The 23,980-nt window shown below is 38.7% G+C and overlaps 1 protein-coding gene across 4 annotated transcripts in view; it reads left to right on the forward strand.

Annotated features, from left to right (window-relative positions):
- The window catches only part of RAPGEF2 (Rap guanine nucleotide exchange factor 2), a 244,697-nt gene that overhangs the window by 170,059 nt on the left and 50,658 nt on the right, over positions 1-23,980 (forward strand). For 3 of the 4 annotated variants that reach the window (XM_054989494.1, XM_054989497.1, XM_054989495.1), the window contains exon 7: positions 16,688-16,819. In XM_054989494.1, coding sequence (XP_054845469.1) covers positions 16,688-16,819 — 132 coding nt within the window. Of the gene's footprint in view, positions 1-2,298; positions 2,359-16,687; positions 16,820-23,980 lie in introns of those variants that run through there. The other variant, XM_054989498.1, reaches the window with a different exon arrangement.

The raw sequence follows: 23,980 nt of genomic DNA on the forward strand, positions 1-23,980 counted from the left end.
CTGTATAGGTCAAAAAATCAAGGACATACGATTACAGTAACACAAAACGGAATCCTTTAAATTAGTAAAAGATGCTGAATGTGCAACACTTTCTAATGTCTATGAAAATAGACTTTTGTTCTACATTTTCAGTGATCATTTAGCCTCTGTGACCTATAGTGTAGCCATCACCGTATGGCAAATTGGATTAACTGAGGCTGCATGGGTCTTGTAGAGGCAGCCGCCGTCTCTGTCTTAAGCACTCTTTTGGATTGTTCATAAGTGCATATGCATGTGTAAGGTTTTTATATACAGATTCAATCCTTACAGCAGGAGCAGCAGCAGCAGAAATGAGCATTCTGCCCCTCCCATTTCCTTCCAAATCCTGCAAAGCTGTTGAGAACATATATGGACTCCAAATTCAGGAACATGTTGTTCACGTAAAAGAGGTCAAATCTTGTGATGAAAATCAAAGGCAAAACCAGTCTTTAATCTCTCTCTTAGGTATTACTAGTTTCTCTTAGCTATCACTTGCATAAAAACAGCATGGGTTCATATTGCTTGTAGTGTTTGCAACATACATATGTAATATTCCATATGTGTGTGTACTTTAACTTAGTTCATATACCATGATTCTGGGGTGTGTGGAGGAGAGCTGGCATGAAATATAACTTCAGGAGACATGTTGATACTGTATAAACAGAGTATGTGTCTTGCCTTTTCCAGTCCTGTATTCTATGGACTGTATGCTGATTTTATTGAAAATTTGCATACAGCTAAGTTTAGGATTTATTTAAGCAAATTGAGGATTGTGAAAATTCATGTCCATGCCTCTGTTAGTTCACTGTTACCTACAGTCTGAATAGTATCAAAGGTGTACACCCATGAAGGCTTGTCAAGTGTGCCATTAATACATACTTTATAGAGGTATTTACAGCTTTGCCGCAACATTATTTTTGAATGGGGGAGGGGGAAGAGGAGGTATCAGCAAACACCAATGCTTTATATTCACCTTGGTGAAAAATGATATTTAGTTCAGAGCTTGTTCAAGTAAGTCTTTCCCCCTTATTCATACCCTGCCTTCAGTGGTATTCACTGGAGCCAGCAATCAATGGATTCCTTCCCCCTGGGATTTGCTTGACCTACAGAAGCTGACATAATACAGGCAAGCGCTTGTTACTCTATCTGAATTGTCCATCTGTACCTTAATGAGTGAAATAGTTAAGCAGTAGAGGGGGCGAGCCGCAAGGAATGTGTCTTCCATTTGAGTTGAATATTTCGATGTATAGGGGAAGAGGGAGGGAGGCAGTGAGAGATCCACTTACATCATTAGAACTGCATTGAGTGTGCCTGTGTGCAGGTTAAGAGACAGACTACAGTGTCTTTGCTTTCTGCAGGAAGCAGCAATGCCGTTTGTATCCTAAGAGGAATTTTTTATTTAGAAAAGGAAGCGTTCTTTCTACCCAGGAAATGGCTTTCCTTGTGCGTTGCTATGCCAACTGCCTGCAGCCATGGTCTTCCAAAGTAAGCACAATAACGTAATTATATTGGCGTATTACATTCAGACTCATGATTCTCTAGGTTTTTTTTCTCTGTATGTGCCTGTGGGTTTTTCCCCCGTTAGTGACTCTTTTGGTGGTAAACATGGTTTCCTTGAATATGAGGAACAGGCATCATTAAATTAAATGTCCGTCAATGTCATGCTGCTTGGATTAATTGTGTGAACTTGGTTAGTTGAGTGGAACAGAGATCAGTGGTCACCCTGTCAGCATCGTTAGCAGCCAGGGAGGAGGTCCCTATTCACATGCTCTGCCCCGATTTTTTTTTTAAATGAGGGGTGAGGGGCTCTCTTTTACTGTGATTGCAAATTAAACAGAACTATTAACAATGCTTGACTGAATGCAGGAAGCTGGTTTCTGCATCCTGACTAATATAATACTGTATTAAGCTTTTTTGAGGGAGTCTGTGTGCAGTCAGCCATTTTAGCTTTTTTTTTTTCCTCCTCTTTTTCCTCCCTTTCGCTCTCAGGGAATGCTCTCGTTCTTGTAGAAGAATGCTGGATATGTATGGTGTTGCCAGGCACTTTACATCCTTACACGCTTATGACTTCAAGTGTTATAAAAATGGAGACAAATGCTGCTGTTTGGATTGCTTTTCTGCACTACAAGTGTGAGAGATTTTGTGAGGAACGCTTTGAGCTGTTGGCTTGGTTTTTTTCCCTTGATTTTTTGTTTAATTTAATGTAATCGAGGGTGATTTGCTGTCCATGAGAAATTGGTACATGATGTGTAAATTCAGTTCAGCCTATGTTTGTTCATTATGAAACCTCTTGCAATCCCAGCTAACCATGGAGTTATGGGCCAGCAGGAGAAACACTCCGTAAGTATAACAAATTCTGTCTGTTTGGGAATAGGGTATCCCTAAATTTCATTTTAACTGCAACTGTTTATATTCATGCTCCTTTTAGTTTGAGGATATACTGCTGTTGTTAAATTGCACAAGAAAACAGGTGTGCACTTTAGTATCAGATTTTCATTTAATATTTTGGCTTTTTTTGTTTAAACATATGGAAGTGGCTTGTTTTTTAAACATTGGACTTTAAAAAATTATACTTTGTATAGACAGGATTAAAATGCTGCAGTTGAACTTCTGACTTCACATGTCTTTTAAAGTTAAGATTTGTTTCAGCTCAGTACTTCTGTAGGCAATGTTAATCTGTACTTGCCCTGCAAGTATAGCATAAAAATGTATGTTTTTTGTCTGGTACACCATTAAAATGCAGTAATGTTTGACCATTGGAATAATTTAGAAGGAGCAAGCAATAAATGCTGGACGTTTTAATTGATCCCATGAGTCAACTACACTTCAGTCATGCTGTAATCCCATAGGTAGATGCTTGTTGTTTGTGAAGATAGCATTCATAGGCAGAATAGGAAATCTTTAGAAGTGTGGGCCTTGAGTGCCAAAAATTTAAGGCCACAGTTCTGTTAAGTGTGCCCAGCAGGGCTTCTGGTTTTTCTCCTTTTTCTTTTAACAGTACTTTCTCCAATGCGGCATTGATCCAAACTGCTTTGGAAATTCCCTTGAGTTTGCCATGCTGAGCAGTAGGCTGCTGCTTGAAAAATAGAGGTCAATCCCCTCCTTTGGGCGGTGCCTATCTGAATGAATGGCTCTCTGGGTTGGGCCTAAATTTGTTGCTTAAGTTTTTTAAAAAGGATATTTTAAATTGTTCTAATTAACAGCTGACGGGTAATTCATTACTTTGAAACGCCTTCAGGAATGGAGTTTGAAACATGGAAAGTCTTAAAACCATGTGTTCTGTATACTCCTGTTAAGCTAATAGTACACAAAGTTTTCCATGTATGTTTGTGCCTGTATATTCAGTTACAGTAAATGTTCATATAACTGATGTTTCCTATTGAGAGAGGAAGTCCTATATGAATCCTAGAAAAATATAGGGGGAGACTCGTGTTATGTAGTGAAGGTTGTTAATATTGCTACAAATACAATGACTTTCATTTCATTTTCTTATGCTGCATATTGTCAGTGAGTTGTTAAACAACATTGATTTAATACTGGAAGTGTCTTTAGCGTGTCCCATATTACTGCAAGTCTGGACTACTTTTCTGCTAAGGATGTGAGAAATGCCATCTGAAAGGGAAAGAAACTGCAGCTACTCTTCCCCCAAAATGTTCCTTGCAAAATAACATGAATAGGGGAATAGCACTGCTTTCATTTTAGGCAGGAATCAGTCCTTTAGTCCATTTCCCCACCTTCATTTCAGATGTATTTGCATGCATAGCAACCAATACTGCTTACTCTAAGAGTCGTACTAAAGACTGCTATACTTAACAAGCCTGGAAATAAAGAAACAAGAATAAATTTTGAGTATACAGAGATTAGGAAAAATCAGCAGAGAAAACTGTGCATGTGTCCTTGGGAAGGCAGGCACACATCTCCAGAGTCCAGATATTTAGATACCCAGGGGTAACAAAATAATAAAAGCACCTCTCCTAGCCTACTCCACTTTGCAATATGCCTCCAAATATTTGGTGAACATCCCAGTAGTAGTGCAGTGAACTTACTGGAGTAGCTGAATGCTTGAACTGAAGATTACTACATGAGGGGAATTGATGAAGGCCTTGCTCTGAGTTTACTGTACCCAAGAAATGAAGTCTGAACATTTTAGAGCACTGCTTTCTTTGTCAAGGAAACTTGGCATTAGAACCTCCCCTGAGAAGCGTTTGTCAGATTCTAACCCTACTTTCTTTTAGAAATATTAAAACATTTTTATTCAGATTTGTTTTTATGGAATAAATGTTGGATGTTCAGTTTTAGTAGCTACTTGATGTCATATTTTATGAGTTTTATGGTTTCTGATGGCTTTTATAAGCCGTTTTCTGTTTTTCATTCATAAGGAGGAAGGGTTATATTCAGGTACTGGTAGAAGCTAGTTAGGGTACAGTGAGGATTTTTTCTTACCTGTTATATGCTAAAGATGGGCCAATATATATTTAAGAACAGTGTAAAAAAGGTGGTATATAAGACAGAAGTCTTGAAACCTATATTGCTTGTTGGTATTGTATGATTCTGTATCAGTTCTCTTTTGTGTAATGAGTTTCTAAAAACTTTCTCATTTGCCTCTATATTGATGTATTTTTCCATCCCACTATAATAGGTTGAAAACTTCTTAGTCTTTGTCTTATCAGCCTTATGATATGTTCATAGAAATTGTACCTTGTGATGCCAAAATGCAGTAAGCAGTCAATTTCAAAAATTAACATACCAGTGAATTAGGTTATTTACTTATTTTACTTCATTTATGTTACACCTTTCTGTCCAGTGAGGTCCCAAAGTGGCTTATATATCCTCACAGCAAACCCTGTGAAGTAGATTAGACTGAGAGAGTGTGACCGGCCCAAGGTCACCCAGCAAGTTTCATGGCAGAGTGGGGATTTGAACCCAGGTCTCCTAGATCTCAGTCCACACTGGCTCTGTTATCCTTTTATAATGATTAATTATAGATATTAGAGTTAACCTTCTATAATGATCAGAGTCATTCTGTTTATCTGTGAATCCATTCTCAGCAGTATTGGTTTGTAGATGGCCTGGATACTGAAATCACACAAGTTTGTAAGTGTTAAGAGCTTTATTCTAGTCGGTGATCGCTGTTTACTTAGATTGGTTACCTATATTATCATTTAGGCATAGAAGTTATTGACTTATCTGTTCTCTTCCTTCTAATACATAAAGATTGATTTTTTTTCTTTTTAGTTTAAAGTTTGCCACAAGTTGTTGTGATTTCCTAATTCAATGCTCTAACAAACTTTGCTTTTCTTATCTACAAATCAGAATTTGTAGGCAAAGAAACAAACCATCATTTGTTAAAAAGCCTAACTTGGATATCATGACAAATTGTGGTTAATTCTAAATTAGAAGTCTTTAATATGAGCTCAGGGCATGAAGAGAGCCTGTAGGGAGAGCCTGTGGCCATCCAAGGCTTCATGGTCATCCGAATGCACCCAAATCTGTTGGGGGGGGGCAGGCTTTTAAAGAAAATCTACCCCAGTAGGAAATTTAAACAGGCCTATTAGCAACAATTCTAACACATCCTTACTGCCTGCCTTTAGTACACAAACATGGCAAACATTAAAAGAAGAATTCTGGAGTGTTGTAGTTTGGCAGCCAATACATGGATAATGAAATGTAAGAACTTTTAAAAATATGTTTATGTTTAACTGGCGGCCATGGTTGCCATTTTAAAATGCTAGGTTTTTCATTTGGCAGTTGTTAAAGATGATTTGGTTACAGTTCTTAGGAATTCCTGGGTTGGCTCCTGCAGTCCCGATCTGCTAATGTAGATCCTTTCTTCCAAGAGGAAGTTCCTTCTGCAAGTGGAAAGCACCTCCACTGGCAAAATGGATCTGTGGGATCCAGCCATTGATTTTTAGGATATATTTTGCTTATCATAGTCTCTCAATTAGAAAAAATTGAGCAAGCATCAGTTCAGAGTAGGGATTTGAATCTGGATCTTCCAGATCTTAGTTCAATACTCTAACCATTAAGCAACACTAGCTTTATTATCCTGCTATAATGATTAATTATAAATGTTGCTATGATTGTGTTATTTTTGTATTATAGTATGTTTCTATATGATGCATATCAAAGCTCTTCTAATTTCAGTTCCAGTAAATTTGTATTGTATTTGCTTGGAGTTACCAATAGTACATGCTATTGTTTATGAGATGATGTAGTCTGTGATGATGTAAAGTGCTTGTTTTGAAGTGCAGAATTGTTAAAATGTGGGCTTAGATGAAGAACTACAGACCCGCACTGCCAGGACTGGCATCAAACGAATGTGAGCATGCACGCTAACATTGTTAGAGATGCTAGCAGGCCTTGGAAAGTCACAATTCAGAAAACTTAGGCGTTTCTTCAGACTTGCAAATGCACATCCAGTGGACCTCCCGATATATTTTCTTGTGAATGGCAGGTTTCCATGCCTCCAATACAGTTTGTTGTAGAGTGGAGCGTGCTGTTAGGAAAGCAGTCAAAAGCCCCACTGATCTCATATGCTTAGTAATGCAGCTGATGTGGTTGTTGAACAGAGTTTTCTAAATCAATTATACAGCATTGGTTCAACTTTGGGATTGTTTGGGACGGCTCTCTTTTCTTCTGGTGAGATTTTTTCATATTAAGTTACTGTTAGACAGAACTCCACAGGAACCTCCTTCCGTCTTACAGTTAAGTCGCATCCTGGTGTTAATGTTCATGTGTAAGTTTGGTCTAGACGACGTTCATAGAAATAGCATACCATTTTATTACATTGAGATACACTTAACTAGCCTCTCAAGGGAGAAATGCCAGATGACTGAATGTAATAGATGGGCTAGTTTGTAAATCTTCACTAGAGAATGCGCTGCTAATCTAGAGATTAAACTGGGAGGCAAAGCCATGCAATTTGCTACACTTCTGTCCAGTATGTTGAGTAGCAGTTAAAATCCAGTTCCTTATTTTCCCTAGTGAATGAATACCTTACTTCATCAGTAAGGATGAATTAATTTGACTAAAATAAATTAAAATAGTTTCCTAGGTACAATATGCTGTATATCATAAACTAATACAAGGAACATATAAGCAAAATACAGTACATGAAAAAATACAAATGTGGATGGTAAAGAGAATAATAAAATCAAGAAGAAAATGCTTACTTAGCAATATAAAGTAGCCAGTCCTCCTAATTACATCCAGCCTGCCTGATTAAAAACTATGCTAAGCCCTCTACGTTCCAGCTAATTCTTATTTACATGATCTGGAGTCCAGTGATTTCTGGAAAAAAGTTGATGGGAGAGTTGAGAGAGTGAGCATGGAAAGAGGACAAAAACATAGTTAAAGAAGGGCCATTGAGACGTGATCATGTGATCTGTAGCCTGCATAAAAGTAGATGGTACCTAGTACCTTCTGACATGCTGTAGCAACCTTATTGAACTCAGTGAACATACATGAAGCTTCCTTATACTGAATCAGGCCATTGGTCCATCAAGTCAGTATTGTCTACTCAGACTGGCAGCAACTCTCCAGGATCTCCCGACTGCAGTCTTTCATATCATCTCTGACCTGATCTTTACTGGAGATGCACCTTCCGCATGCCAAGCAGTTGCTCTGCCGCTGAGCCACGGCCCCTCCCTTCTGGGTGTGTGTGTGTTCAGCACCACTGAGTTATCATATGAAAAGTCATCTCTGTTCTCTGTTTCTTGGTCACACAAAATATTCTAAGGGGGCATCTGCATAAGAATCTCAGAACAACCAATGTTCTCTTGATTGGTAGGTTGAATGAATGAATGAATGAATGAATGAATGAATGAATGAATGAATGAATGAATACATGCCAATAGCAATGTGTTGGGGAAAAAACTCGTTTTCTCCTCCACACTCTTATTTTTTCTTATTTCTCTGTTAATAGGAAGACAGGGCACAGTTCTATATGCAAAATATATGTGACATGCACTAATTTTTGCTGCTTGATTACATTGGCAGGTAGTGGTAATGAGTTGCTGACTCTTGATGCTTTCTGATTTGAAATACACTGAAGAATCTGCTATTTTAAATAAGCATCTTTGTGTTTTTTTCTACTGCCCCTGTCAGAAAGCTCCTTTCCACAGATACCGATGAGGGGAAGAGATTTATTGAAAAAGTATTTCTAAGAAAAAACAATTTTAAATAACATTCTAAAACTGATAATCTAAAAAGTTGCTTGCTTTACAGCTATTTCCCAAATAGTGGTAGCTGAAAGCAACTTAGTAGGCCCAGGTGTGTCGTAAGGACAGCTTGCAGGCAAAGGGAACTGTCAACCTGATCTGTGCTCCTCTGCAGCATAATTCCTGTAGATGGGCCATCAGGATCAGGTGACATGAGGAGCCAATAAAATCCTGAATGGTAATGTATTGCCAGCAGTGGCCCAGCTGTTCAGTTTCAGAGGTCGTTTGCTCTTTGCATGTTGAGCCGCAACTGCTTAGGAGCCCTGCCTGAGCCTGTTTGCCCGCTTGACCCTTGGCCTCCCAGCCCACCATCCCTGATAATAATACAACAGAAGTCAAATAACTGGAGAAGAGCTCTGCTTTCATAAGGCTGGGGGAAAGGCCTTGCTAAGCAGCATGATATAAGATGGCTCTGGCCATTTCAACAGTTTCATTAATGAACAGTTAAGACGTGACTGAAATTCACTTGCTGCTGTAAAAGGTGGCCTACTAAAATAGCTAGCATACAAACATTATGAGTTCTTCTGACATACAAGGGCAGAGTTCAGTTATGTGTAAGCCAATTGCAGGAATGGGCAGTTACAATGATCGGTGGCATTTGTCTGCTTGTGTGGATTGGACACACACACACACACACACACACACACACACTGTAATTGCTGCATTGCTTGTTTGGAGAAATGGCAGCCATTGGTTTTCAGTTACTGGTGGCAGCTACAGAAGGAGTTGTCCCCTGCTCCCTTTCTTTTCTTTCCCTATTATGCCTTCTTGTTTGTTAACTCCTCTTATCAATTCTTGTCCCTTCTGCTCTATCAAATTCAGTTGTTGCCCTCAAATATGTTCTGACTGCATCTAATATGCAATAAGTCTTCCATTTTTCAACTCTCACCTGTGTATTCTATGCTCTCTGGGGCTCTTGAAAGGGCAACAAGAAAGTATTTCCTCCTTACTTGCATTTTGGCGTGTAACTTAGTGAAGTTCACACAGTTGCAGTTAAGTTCCTTAGAGCCCCCCCCCCCAACAAACAAACAAGAACTGCTTTGACTTTTTAAAAGTGAAACAAATTTTAATATAGTAAGCTTTCGGTGTTTAATGGCTACCTTCAAATGTGGAGATCTTAGCTAGCGTTAGGGTGGGGGGTGGTTCTCCTGCCTTTCAAGTTCTGATAGCTCCATCTTATTAGCATAATATGACTCCTCATTATTGTTGAAGCCTAGACTTCAGGCATTTTTTCTAAAATACAGTTATTTTGAATTTAGAATACAGAGGAATTGAGCTTCTTTAAAAAGCCCAGTAAGCTGTTCTGATCTTTAAAAAAATTACTTCAAAATCAGAGAATATAAAACAAGCCCAACTTTATTGCATCCTTGCCTTTCCCTTATCTTAATGTTCTCATTATTATAAAAATGATACTTAATTGTTAATGGCTGCTTAAATGGCACAGGCTAACTGGATGGGGTACCCAGTGGAGCTCATTAACACTGCTTCTTCACTGCCTGGTAGTGTTATGCCAGTAACTCCCTTTCCCTAGTGGTTCTAATTGCGGTGCCTTTACCTCACTCAAAGTGGGAAACAGGGAATACGGGCCTCGTCACCTGTTACTATTTGGTATACAATGACACTTCTTTTCACAAACTCAGGTTATAAGAGGCTATCAAAATTCATTTAAGTAACTTTCTTGTTGATCACTGAATTCTTAAGAGACTTAGTATACAACATTTACTTGTACAGTGTACATTTTTAATGGTACAGTATAACTTTGTAATACTTCGCTAGGTGGTTTTTATAATAGCTTATAGAGAATACATATTTCTTGATATTGACATTCAGGAGAGAATATTAATAGGAAGGCAATGAATAATAAATTACTCTTGCTCTCAGGAAGTATAAAGTTGACTTGAATACACAGCAAACCAGATCTGTAGTATACAGATCATATACATTCAAATGCCACATCTTAACACAGATTTAAGAGCACAAATATGTACATTTGAATTTGTGAATTGTGTATTTCACTTATACTGTACTCGTTGATAAAAGGATACCATACACTGCCATGTATGTGAAGTGGTTAATAGGTTCTATCTATTCTAGGAAAGCAAATGTTTTAAAGAAAGAATGCATTTCTTTAGCAGGTGACAGGTGCCAAAATTAGTGTGAATGGCAGCTGCTTTATTTGTTATACTTATATTGAAAACGTCTGTTAAAAGCTTCAGTATCTTACATGAGTCTTCCTGGAGTCTTCCATCCAAGTGCTGATCAGGTCCATATCAGTTTCAAAAATACTATAACCCTAGATGATTCTAGGTTTGATACAATTTTTTTCGTAATAATGCAAATTCGGGAGAAGTTACTTTTTTGTTATACAATTTGGAATGTTAATAATAACAGTTCTATAACTAAAAAGTAACTTTTTCTTGGTCCACGACTTCTTTAATTTTATTTACGAAAGAGTAAAATAAAACTTTGTATGTTCACACTTTAAGGTGAAACTGTATTTTCACAGTTAATTCTTAGATCAAATATGCAATGGCATATACATACAAAGGTCTTTGACTGTGGTGCCAAAACGTTGGAACTCCCTTCCTAGGAAGATTCATTTGTCTCCCTGTATCATCTTTCACCAGCTAGTGAAGACTTTTTTGTTTTCTTTGGCCCGCCTCCCTGGTTGTGGTGTTATGTGTGTGTTTATGTCTATATGTTTAGACTGAATTGTTTAAATATTTTATATATATATATTTTGTTTTAAATGCTACTTTAATGTTTTATGTATTTTAATGTTTGGATGTTCACTGCCTTGGGACCGTGTTTGGGGGGAACGGCAGCATAGAAAGGTTTTAAAGAAATAAATGTGGTCAGCATAGTCTAAGTGTGTAGAAAGAAATAATTAATGAGAGAGTTACTCCATTGTAAAATATCTGTTAGCTTTAATACTATGTCAGACATGTCTGAGTGCATCACATCTATTGATTTCATTTATAGATATCAGTTTATTATTCTGTAATTAAGTATATTGACTGCTGCCTTTTAAATCACTGAAGCATACAACTAATATTTCCGCTGATATTTCATTTGGTTACAAAATGAATAGTATTAGTCTCTATAAGATGAATATCCAATGTTACAGCCAAGATTTTTGTTGTTAGCCTCATTCGACTGTAGTTTCCAGTTATTCCAGAAATTAATGTATGTTAAACTTTTTGTGACTGCAGTAGCCATTAGCAGTGTTTTTAATCCTGTTCAGCTTGGTATGGAGTGTGATGCTTAGTTAGGAGAGTGATTTTATCATGAAGACTTCCCCTTAGTTTGTGACAAAATAGAAGTTTTCTAAGATTCCTGTTTGGTGCTTTTAAACCATGCATGTTATAAAAGCAAGTGCCCTATACCATGGGATTTCTATTTGCCTTCCCTCATGTAAACAACGCTGCTCATGGTCAGTTTATGATTTCAGTTGCAGAAGAAGTAGGGAAGGGCCAGAGCAGCACGTAAAACATGACTACTAAGCATCTGGAAACCTTTTCAAAGGGTCAGCCACAAAGTTATATATATTACTTGACTATTGAACTTTACACCCAGGGTGTAAAGTTCTTTGTTTAACTGTACGTAAGAGAGAAACCTGATGTGCTCCATAGGCCTTCTGCCTGACAATTCTTTTTGGAATTGAAACATGAACCAAGCATAATTCCAATTTGATTGTGTTAGGCTTTTTCCTTTTACTACTTTTCAGTTATGGAAGCCACTGTAGTATGTGCTCCTCCTGTGCTGCTCCAATAGAGACAGAAGATCTAGAATATGTGGGAGGAGCTGCTCTTCATCCACACTAGGGGTGTGTGCTTCGGGTATCCAATTTGGGGAAAATGTCCAATCGGACCCAATCCATAAAGATTTGGGGTTCCTGGGGCATGCTGGCCCCAATTCAGAAACCCCAAATCAAAGCTTCCCAAAGTGATTCAGGTTGCTTTGGGAAGCTTCAGAGCCTTTTAAAGGGGCTTCCTCTCTCCTACCACCCCACTTACCTGGGCCTTCCTGATGGAGGCAGTGGCCTTCTCTGCTGCTCAGCTTGCTGCTGTGAAGGTGGCGGCGGCACCGGCTCTGGGCCTTCCCCACCGCCCCACTGGCCACGGCGGTGGCAAAGGCAGCGGAAGCATGGCCTTGTGCAGCCCATGGCAGCAGCAGCACAGGCGCTGGCTCCGAGCCTTCCCCACCGCCTCACTGGCCGCCACTGCGAAGGAGGCAGTGGTGGTATGTGTGCCGACTCTGGGCCTTACCCGTTGCCTCACTGGCTGCCGTGACAGCAATGGCAGCGGAAGTGAGCCCTTGTTCTGCCCAGCTGGCCGTGGAGGCAGCGGCTCCAGGCCTTCCCGCCTATCAGCTGCGTATCCCTCCCATCCCAGTGAGGTAAGTGGGGTGGGTGGGTGGGTTGTGCAAAGCTTCCCCCCTCACTTTGGTATGCTCCGAATCTTTATGGAGCATACTGAAACGATTTAAAGACCAGAACTCCAAAGTGGCTTACCACTTTTGGATTCGGGTTATTCTGGATCAGTTTCCCGCTTTGGGTAAACCCGAAACAGGAAACCTGAATTTTCCCCCAGTGCACACCCCTAATCCACACCAACATTATCTGGCTTGGAAATCAGAGCAGTGCTGGTTTGGGGAGTAGCCACACCAGGAATCCCACCACATTGCAAGAAACATTCAAGAAGCACATTTGTCAGCAACTTATAAAGCCTAAAAGTAACATCAAAGAGGATTTCTCACATCCCAAGTCTTTATTGCAATTATTTATTTTCATATAGTAGATATAACAATTTTATACTCAGTGATGACTAAATCTTTGGTTAAGTAAAAGGCCATTTTTATTTGTGTTTGAAATTCAGGAATGGAGTGGTCATTTAATAATGTCTTCATATTAGCTTTCTAGAAACAGACCAATGTAGAAGATTTATTTTAATTATTTCCCATGAGACCTTGAAATGCCTTTGTCTTTGTTTCTGGAATTGGTTGAGCTGTGTCAGCAGTGCTCATGATTCTCTGTAAGGTCATTCAGAAATGATGAATAAGAACATTTTCTCCTTCCTTTCACACTTTTCTTCATATAAGCAACGTGCTGGATTAATCTCTATAACTTTTCACTGATTTACTAAGAGCTTTGGATACTATTAAATTATTCTTATTTGATAGTGGTATATATGAGCTCCCATTTGTTTCTATATTCTTTACACTACTTTTGGGGAGCATGCTTTTAGGATGTAATTGTTTTTTCACAGTCTGTTTTTGGGGGAAATTATGCCGATTGTGCTCATTTCCACAAGTTCATGCAATGTACTTGGTTTAATGAGCAGAAAAAATGGTCATGCAGATTCTGTATTTATCTGCACTGTTCAATATTGTGATGCTTTACTTAGAAATAGAATATTTTAGGGTGTGTCATGGATGGTAATCTGTACATATCAAACAGCAGTACTGAATGGCTAAAGAAAGAAGAATGAATGTGTACAGAAGATGAAAAGATTAAATAATTTATTGTAGCATCCTATGGAGTAAGCATCGAAATACAGTGCCCAAATTCTGTGGCAAATATTAAAAGAAAATCAACACTTATCATAGACACAGAACATTTTGAGACCGCCTGTTTTAATCTTGCCTTGCCTTATAAATAATTAAGTTTCAGAATTGCTTTGTTACTCTCTTGCTGTACCCCTCACCCTTATCAAGTTAAGTACAGCTAACTGGAGCATAACTTCTGATAATTTGCAGGGTACATAAAATTTCTCTTGAATCTGCCATGCTTTGGTATTGCATTACCATCTTTACCAATATTTTAGCAGTCTGTCAGTTCTAAAAAAGCTTAATAAAAATGTTGTTCTGTACAGAAGATGTTTTAGCTGTACTAGTGTATTTGAATTTTTAAGATGCAAATACAGCTTTAACTACTGGATGTGGAGACTTAACTTTGTAAGAAAAATGAAACAAAATAATTTTCCAGTTCCTCAAATGATGGAAGGTTTTTTTTTCCTTTCCTGCCAACTCTATTACAGTGCTTTGGTTGCTAATGCCAAAGAAAATTTACTGGATTAATTCATTGGCACACTGTGATGTACTACACATTATGTTGTAGAAATTTGTGCTTGTGCAGTCTACTACAACATATGCAGGACTTAGGTATGTGTATTTGAAAAAAAATCAGATTTTTTTCAGTTTTAAGGGTTTACATACCAGATTATTTGAGTCACCAACACTGTTTCAGAATTTGGATTTGAATTTATTCAGAATTGCAAATATTTTTGGGATCGTTATTCCTAATAGGGGGCTCTGGGGGAAGGAGGTGGAGTGGCTGTTTTTCAAGCAAAGGACACTAAAATTTTAGGAAACCTAATCTTGCCAGTCCACTAAAGACCCCCTTCCAAAGTTTAAAGCAAATTTTCTATGGGCCCCTGAACAAGGTGCCCCCAACCACCTACTTGTCTCCATTGTTTCCTGTGCAAGAAAAAAATTCCATGCTTTCTCCAGGGTAAAGAAGGCACTAGCCAGAGAAACCACTAGTGAAAAGCCTTTAAATGAAAACAGAATCAGTAAGACCAACAGAACCAATGTCAAACCAGAGAATCTAAGCCATACCAATATAAGCAAGGGGCACTTTTGTAAGACAAACAGACCAGAGAATCTGTGCTACTCCAACCTGGCAAACCAGTACCAAGGCAGCCAACCATACCTGGTAAAACACTGACATAGACTCATACACTGTCATTTCACAGAAATGGAGTCAAGCTACAGGCCTGATTTTATTCTCTTTGCCCATTCTCATAGAGAGCTGTGAGAGAATCACTGTGATTGGGCAGACAGTTCTAGTGATCCCACTCCTCCCCTCCCTCCTATTGCTTGGGAATCCAGTAAAATTTGAAGAAAAACAGGCCTGGGGTCCTTAAAATGCCAACCCTGAATATTCCCGTAATTTATCGGGACCTGGTTACCAGTATTCTAGACAACCTGAATATTGCTCAGGATACCTGAATATATCTGAAAGATACAGATAAGGTATCAGTGTTTTTGAACACCTTTGTATTAAAAAAAATGCCCAATGTTGTTCTTTTTACCTCTTGTTGTATGTGTTGCTGAACTGCAAATGGGATAACTTTCTTTCTTTCTTTCTTTCTTTCTTTCTTTCTTTCTTTCTTTCTTTCTTTCTTTCTTTCTTTCTTTCTTTCTTTCTTTCTTTCTTACTTACTTACTTACTTACTTACTTACTTACTTACTTACTTACTTACTTACTTACTTACTTACTTACTTACTTACTTACTTACTTACTTACTTACTATCTACAAATTCCCATTAAATTTTCAAGTTTCCATTTTTCTATTTTTAGTTCCTCTGGAAATTTGCTAGTGACAGGCATTATTTGTTTAAAAATGTATGGCAGGATGAATGTAATTGGCCAATATACCTGCTCAGACTGAAACTAATATGGGTTCAGATTGCAACTAAAACTTGGTGTTATGTATTTGTACCTTCAGTGTAGTACTTATCCTCCCCACATGAGCACACAAGTGCAGAATATAGCAATTTTGAGAGTTCACTTTAGCCTCAAGTGCCCTGTGATTTTCCTCAGAAGAGAGAAAAAAATGAGAGTTCTTTTTTTCTTTGTGTCAAAACAGTGTAATTCCTATCATATTGAATGGTGCATGACTTGTTTTCAAATTTGCACCTCAGAAGTCAGCAGTTGACTTTACTACAATAAATATCTGTAATCCTGAAGCTGATCAGGAAGGTTGAAAACCTATTTTAGTAATTTAAGCATTACCCCTTATACCATCTTGTATAAAGTCCTTTCATCTAAGCACTGGCTTCTATACAGCTATTCACAAGCAAAAACATAAATGGACTTAGCACAATTCCACCTGCACAAAATGTTGTGCAGCACTCAACTTTCCTCCCTTTGTATTTTAGTGCCTACAGATTTGTTGCATAGGATCTTGCACATGGAAGTGCAAGTAGGGGTTTGATTAACGTGAAGGTTGCTACGATAGACTTTTCCTTGTGTTTCTGGGTGTGCAAGAGCTCTAGTGCAAGTGCAAGTTTTGTGCTGGATCCAACTCATTATCAGGTGGTGTTCTATCTGAAGTCAGTAGCTGCAGTCCTGATCACACTCATAATTCTTTGAGACTATCTGTATTATTCCAGTGGGAATTACTTGTGAGTAAGTGAGTATTAAAGGGATTGTTTTCAGTAATGCTTGTTATGTTACATTTAAACCTTAACAGCCTCTGTCATTTTTATATGTTTGTCACAAATGTAAAAATGTAAACCTTCTGTGATATATCCCCAAACCTTCAGGATTTCTTCAATATATGTCTGGTTTTAGTATTGACAGAGTGATGTGTGCTGTTAATCACTTAAATGTGTTTGAATTGTGTGAATACAATTTTAACTGTCTTTTCTGCTCCCATCTACAGCTTCCTGCAGATTTCACAAAACTTCACCTTGCTGACAGTCTCCATCCACAGGTGACGCATGTTTCATCTAGTCATTCAGGATGTAGCATCACTAGTGACTCCGGAAGCAGCAGCCTTTCTGATATCTACCAGGTATGACAGTTGCCCAACTAAGTTTAAATCCCCCTCCCCCACATAATCTGAACAAGTAGAATTAATTCCACAAAGTGCAGTAGGTATTCCCTTAGATCATCACAGTTAATACTCCGTTGCATTTATTAGTTCAAGTCATCTACCAAAATGCTAATTTGTTCCTCCCCTTTCTCCATTTATATGTTTATGTGAAGTTTTCTTTCAAAAATGGGACAATATGATTTGGATAATATTTGTAAATGCTACCATACTCTTGTGAGGCAAATACTGTAGCCCATAGTGATTTTGCTATTTTCCTACTTATTTAATAGAAGAAATGTTTTTATTTCTGCTTTTGATAAGTAATCATTTGGCAGAAATCCGGGCAACAGGTTGATGAGAACCAGGATAAATACTATTGCTCTCAGACGCAAATTCAGTAAGGTTCTTTTATTTCTTTCACCATGGTATGATAAATGTTCTCCATTTAAGACAGAATTTCCAGTTGTCATAGTTATAACTTGTAACTGATGAAAGATTTTAACTTTAGAAATGAATTTCTCATGTGACTTAAATTACTAACCTTCCTACAATTTGTAGTTTTTAAACAAAATTATAGTATGCACATTAATGGGAAGTAATTAGCAGATTAAATCATATGAGGCATTATGATAATTTTCAGGTGTTTAAAACATGGCCATGACACAGGCACATGAGCTGTATTTATTGTCTTCTTGACTAGTAGGCTCATGCTGCAGTAATGCATTTTTAGATTGTATGTTAGGAAATCCCTCAGTGAGATTTCTTGAACAGCGGAATAAATTGTCTTGGAAATGGATAGCATCCCAATTACTAGGAAGTTTTGAATCTGGGAAACAGAGCCACTGAGGAATTTGAAATAGATTATCTTTATTTTCCTTTGGAATTTTGAAGATCTCCTTACTTTGACTTGGATAGGCTGAATGTTAAGAGGGAGTTTTTATGATTTGTTAAGATTATTAGTTTTAGTTTGCTGGAAAACCTACAATGTATACAAATCGACACTGTATGCCACCAAAGTACCTCAGAGGCATCTGGCTCCATTATAGATCTATCTGCAAGATCTGTTTAAATTGTTTATAATCTTTGGGGATATTCACCAGTCAAACCAAGCTGAATTAGTATCTATAAAGTGGTAACTCTGGCTCCCACTGAATGACATTCATATGATGATATTCTGTCTTAAATACGCCACTTGAGAGATGAACTCTTAAACAGACATGGGCACAAATTGAAATAGGAATCAAATTTCGTGATGAATCATGCCTATTCATGTATCGCAAAACCGCATTTCATGGGGCTGCTTTTTTCACAAAATCCATGACTTTGGGGGCTGATTTGTTCAATTCATGAATGCTTCGTGATGCCAGATAGGCTGACTCCGATCCGTTGATTCCCTAGACAACATAGGCCCATTATGTCTATAGACCTTTTGTTGCCATGAAAACCCCAATCTTAGCCCACGTAACCTTGATAGGCAGCTCTCCCTGCCAACCTGAGAGCTGAGCAATGCGGGTCTGTGCAAGTTTACTTGGGAACTGTAGTCAGAGAGCAGAACCACAAGTGACAAAAGGCACAGATTGGACACTTGTCTGCTTCCCTCAAGTTTTGATGGGAAATGTAGGCAGCTTGGCGGAATGTTGGACAAATGACAGTTGAAAAGTCCATTGGACAGCAGTCAGAGAGCGAAGCTGCGAGACCAGGATGCCTACATTTCCCATCAAAACTTGAGGGAAGCAGACAAGTGTCCAATCTGTGCCTTTTGTCACTTGTGGTTCTGCTCAATGACTCCTTCCCCTTTCTGTTTCCCTTCTCCATTTTTAAGTATGGGATTGGGGAATAGCAGCGGTGGCGGCAGCCTCAGCAGCTCCTTCTGCTGCTGCTCGCTGCTTGCCAGCTTCAGGAACCCTTCCCTGACTCTCTACCTCCTGTCCTCCTGCTGCTCTGACATGCCTTACCACCCACCCCAGCCCCCAAGCTCCTTGGAGTGGATCCTGAGTGGATCTGCTTTGCTCGGCTTTTCCTTTGAGAACTTGGAGGTGGGGGGGAGGGCATGTCAGAGCAGCGGGAGGACGGGAAGGAGAAGTCAGCAAATACAATCTGAAAAGAGGAAAACCCAAGCAAATCCGCTCCGCTTTACTTTTCTTCCAGCAGCGGCAAAAAGCAGGAGGATAGGAGGGAAAAGTCAGCAAAGAGAGCCTGAAGAGAGCTACTACATTTCCCCCCCATTTCGTGCCCATCTCTACCTTAAATAAGAAATTTAACTTGTTCAGTATTCTGATCAAAATATTTCTTTGATTTTCTCCTAAAACAATAATCTTAGGCTTGTCGTAAAACTTGCTTAATCCCAGTATAAAATACAATTCCATAATACCTGGTTTGAATTTGTCACATTTAAAGCATAAACCTTATATCCATTCTTTTTTCCTGTATCTTTTAGACAAAAATCTGTGTAAATTCACAGTCTGTTGAAATATATAATAATATTTGTGATTTTGAAGGTCAAATATTTATACAGAATTAAACTAAAGAAGAAATAGTTAACATTTTGTTTATTGACATATAAGCTGAATTTTGTCCAGGAAGTCCTATAGGAAATCATATGCTTAAATTTTTGTATATTTTGTGGTTTTATTTATTTATGTCATTTATAGTCTGCCTTTCTCATTGAGACTCAAAGCAGATTACATAGTGTGAGATTAGTACAATCAGTAGCAAGGATAAGGGCAGGCATTTCCATACAGCACCATAAATTTAATTTTGCCAAGTTGTGGCTACATGGTGTGACTAGTTCAGATCTTTCAAGTTATTCACACTGGTTCTGTGTCTGGGTCGTGGGGCAATCTAGCTGGGGACCTGGCTCCCAGCCCTTGACAGGGTACAATTGAAACCTTTGCTGACGGTAAGGATCCTGTGTGTGACCTTGGATGCTACATTTTCAGTGGAGGCCCAGGTCACGACCATTGCCAGGTCTGCCTTTTTTCATCTTCGACAGGCCAGGCAACTGGCACCCTATCTTTCTCCCCGGGACCTGGCCACAGTAATCCATGCAACGGTCACGTCCGGGCTAGACTACTGCAACTCACTCTACGCTGGGCTGCCCTTGGGCCTGACCTGGAAGTTACAGCTGGTCCAGAATGCGGCGGCACGCATCCTTACTGGAACACCAATCCGAGCGCACATTCATCCTGTGCTGTGCCAGCTGCACTGGCTCCCAGTGGAGTTCCGGATCCGGTTCAAGGTGTTAACCTTGGTGTTTAAAGTCCTTCATGAACTGGGACCTGCATACCTGCGGGACCGCCTCTTCCATTACGTCCCCTGCATGGTGTTGCGCTCTGCAGACAAGCAACTCCTGGTGATCCCCGGCCCGAAGGACATCCGTGTGGCCTCAAGCAGGGCCAGGGCTTTTTCTGCCCTGGCCCCGGCCTGGTGGAATGGTCTCCCGCTGGAGATCCGGGCCCTCCAGGACCTGTTACAGTTTTGTAGGGCCTGTAAAATGGAGATGTTCCACCAGGCCTTCAGCTGAGTGCCAGCGGGTGTCCTCCTCCTGCCATCTAAGACCACCACTTCTTCTGGGGCTGCCCTCAGCCATCTGCTATGCCCATATACAGACTCCCAATATTTGTCTAAATAGCCTGCTCCTGGACTATTTTAATGATTTTAAAAAAATTATTGTTGATTTTATGTTTTTGTGATTTTAATGTATTTTTTTAATGTTGTTAGCCGCCCTGAGCCCATTTGTGGGGAGGGCGGGGCATAAATCGAATAAAATAATAAATAAATAAATAATTTAGATGAGAGTACTGTTGCCCCTCCATAATCTTATATACCCAAACATTCTGGAAGCCACTGGTACACAAGTGGTTTTCTTGCTTCTCAAGTCCATTGTTAACATTGTTCAGGGATTTCTTCTGGTTCGCTTGACTATTAGGTTCTGAATCAGGGTGGATAAAATCATTATAGCCCAAAGGTTTTTTGCCATGAAATAAAGATTAATTTTTAATTATGTAATATGAGACTATATTCATACAATGCTTAAAAATTATAAAAGAATCCCATTAATTCATTAATTAGGGCCCTGATGTCATGCTCTCCCAGAGGTTTCTGTGAGATTACTTGGGGTAATTTTTCTGTCTAGAAGATACCATCACAGTTCCTTGGTTTTGCAGTTCTTAAAACTGAATTTGTGTCTGCAGAGATAACATGCCTCTTCTTAACAGCGAAATGTTTTTAAATAAACATATAGAGTTGAGAAAGAGACCTCAGTCTTATTGCTCTTCTGCAAATCTATGTACACAGAATCAGTCTCTTACCTCACAAGTGTTAAATTTCAACAAGTTCAATGGACAAAAGATTAATTGGGCTTGAATAGATCTGGATAAGGAGGAGATGTTAAGAGCTGGATGTGGGGAGGGAGACACAAGCAGAATACTCCAGAAATCTTGAGATCTTCGTGAGTGTAGCCTGAGATTTGTCATATTATTCTCTCCTTTGAAGAAAAAAACTATAATGCCTGAAGGCCTTAAAAGAGACCTAGTTTGGGAATATTTTTCTTTAACCACATTAGTTAACAAACATGGATGTTAAAGGAAATACATATTCTATATAATGTAATTGTTTTAGTTAAATAAAACAATTTTAATTGTTCATTGTTATTGTTAATTCTGATTTTCCTTCTTCCAATAAGGTATAGCAGAAAAGTTGTCCCAATATAACTGATTAATCTATTAAATTGGAGATAGTTCACCTTGCAGTGATTTCATAATTATCTATTCCTAATGGTAAATAACCAAACAAGGGCAAAGGAAGAGGTGAGCGCTGTGATGGCAGAGGCAATCACCAGTAGGTTGTGGATGATATAAGGATAGATAGATTGGAAGCCTCGGCAAATGGCTATGAAAAAGAAAGGAAAGTTGACCTGAGCATAAGAGTGATGAAGTGTACTGCCCTCAATCTACTGGAGCATGTGTACCTCTTCAACACCTATTTCTTCAGTAGTGCAAGGGTTGAGTAGTAGATGCTTATTAAGCCAGGTAGAGCAGTAGGGGAAACAGATAAGAGCAACATCATACTGTCATCTGAAAGGATTCTTATTGTAGATAGCCAGGTCACTGTAGATAACCAATACCCTTTAGCATCACTGTACAGTTGACTGATCCTGTGCAGACATGTTATGGAGCTAGGAAAGTGGACAGTGCTGAAAAGAAGTTTTCAGTTGCTGAGAACGTCTTCTCTGTTCTGGGGGAGCTGTTGTATGTAAGTTGCTTTACATTTTTAATTATGTTACCATTGTTTAATATTGGTATGAAACTGTTGAAACATCACCTGGAGCTTTAGACTATATTATCACCATATTTGATGGCTCTATTCATATGGATAGCTCTACTAATGTTTCCTAAGCAGCCTGGAAAGAGATGTAAAATTTCCAGGAATTTTGAAGCCATGGGGAAAAATCCAAGAGAGTGTTTCTGTGGATAGAAGGAAATATGTGAAATGCTTATTTTAAGAACATAAACAGAATTATTTATAACTTAGTTTAGCATATAAAGTTGTACTCTTTGACATATGGAATTAAAAGTATAAATGCTTCTGTTTTCTACAGCTAACTGTATATATACCCAGTACTTGAGAGAGCTGTAAATTGCTGTACCCTAGCACATATACATATTTACCATGTGAGAGGTAGAGGGGAAAGTTGAAATTAGGAAACAGAAGTAGGAAAACAAAATTTGAAATTAGAAAATAAATTTTGTAGTAAAGAAAAGAGTATTATTTCAACAGAAATGATTTAGTATAGTCAACAATAGGTAGGACAAACAAGAGCAAGTACTTCTACATAGAGATGGGCACGAAGTGCAAGATGAACTACAGTTCGTCACAAACTGGGCCGGTTTGTGCTTCACGAACCAGCAGTTTGAGGAAGCCCATTTTCCACGACCTTCCACGAACTGGTCTGCCAGTTCATTTGGTTCGTGTAAAAGCCTAATACCGCTTTCCCTGCTGCTGGGAAGCAGCACAGAAAGGGACATTTAAACCCCCGGATCAGCTGTTTGTCGGGGAAATGCCCCTTTCCCTGCTGCTGGGAAGCAGCACAAAAAGGGGCATTTAAACCCCCGGGTCAGCTGTGTGTCAGGGATCTCTCCACCAAGCAGCTGATCCAAGCTGGTGGAGGGTGAAATGTCCCTTTCTGTGCTGCTGCAAAGCTGCTGCAAAGCAGCACAGAAAGGGGTATTTAAACCCCATGAACCACAAGCCGGTTTGTGAACTGGGGCAGGTTTGTGAAAGTTCGTGGTTTGTGAAATGAGATGAACGATGAATCACGTGGTTCATTTTTTTCCTGGTTCATGCCCACCTCTACTTCTACGTTACTGGGGATTTGCAGAAGACGGAGTACTAAGAAATGAAAATGAATCAGGCAAATCTTGATACTCTGGGTTCAGGAGGAAATTTTGAAGAGAATGGTAATTGTGCTTGGTAGAAGAGATCCAGCTGAGATCTAGAGACTGATAAATGTTCTTGTTGAACTGTTTGAATTCCAGTTACGATTTTGAACACTGCCTGAACAATAGGTTTTGAGTTAAATTACCAGTGAAAATACTTTGACAAAATGTGGACAAAAATGTTAAGACAAAAAACAGTGAGTTGAAAGTATCTTAAGGCTTATTTTGTGATACTGTGGCTGAGATTCCTAGGATTGTCTTTTTGTTTGTGGATACCAGCAAACTGTTTTTAATTGGTATGCAAATCATGTTAATCACATGGTAAATTATGCAGAACAGTTGTGGCCATCTGTTTTGCATTATTTCTGAGGTATTTGTGTTGAGTAAGTTGCTCTGTACTTGAGTAGATCTTCTCTGTAATTAAAACTGAGTCAGAATTTCAGTTACACTTACCCAGTACTTGCATTTAGGAGTTTGCCTATTAGTATGATTTAGTTCAATTAACAGTTTCTTAAAATAATATACAACAGTTCAGAGGAGGTGTAAGAGTTTAGTGTTTTGGCTTGAAGTATCACTAAATTCATTATTCCTTTATTTTATAAATTAAATTCAATTTTTTTAAAAAAAAAATTAGATCGAAAGTTTCTCTCTCTGAATATTTTATTTATTTAAAACACTTTCTAACTCATCTCATGTTGCCTCT

This window comes from Eublepharis macularius, chromosome 10 (assembly GCF_028583425.1).
Source record: "Eublepharis macularius isolate TG4126 chromosome 10, MPM_Emac_v1.0, whole genome shotgun sequence".
NCBI lineage: Eukaryota > Metazoa > Chordata > Lepidosauria > Squamata > Eublepharidae > Eublepharis > Eublepharis macularius.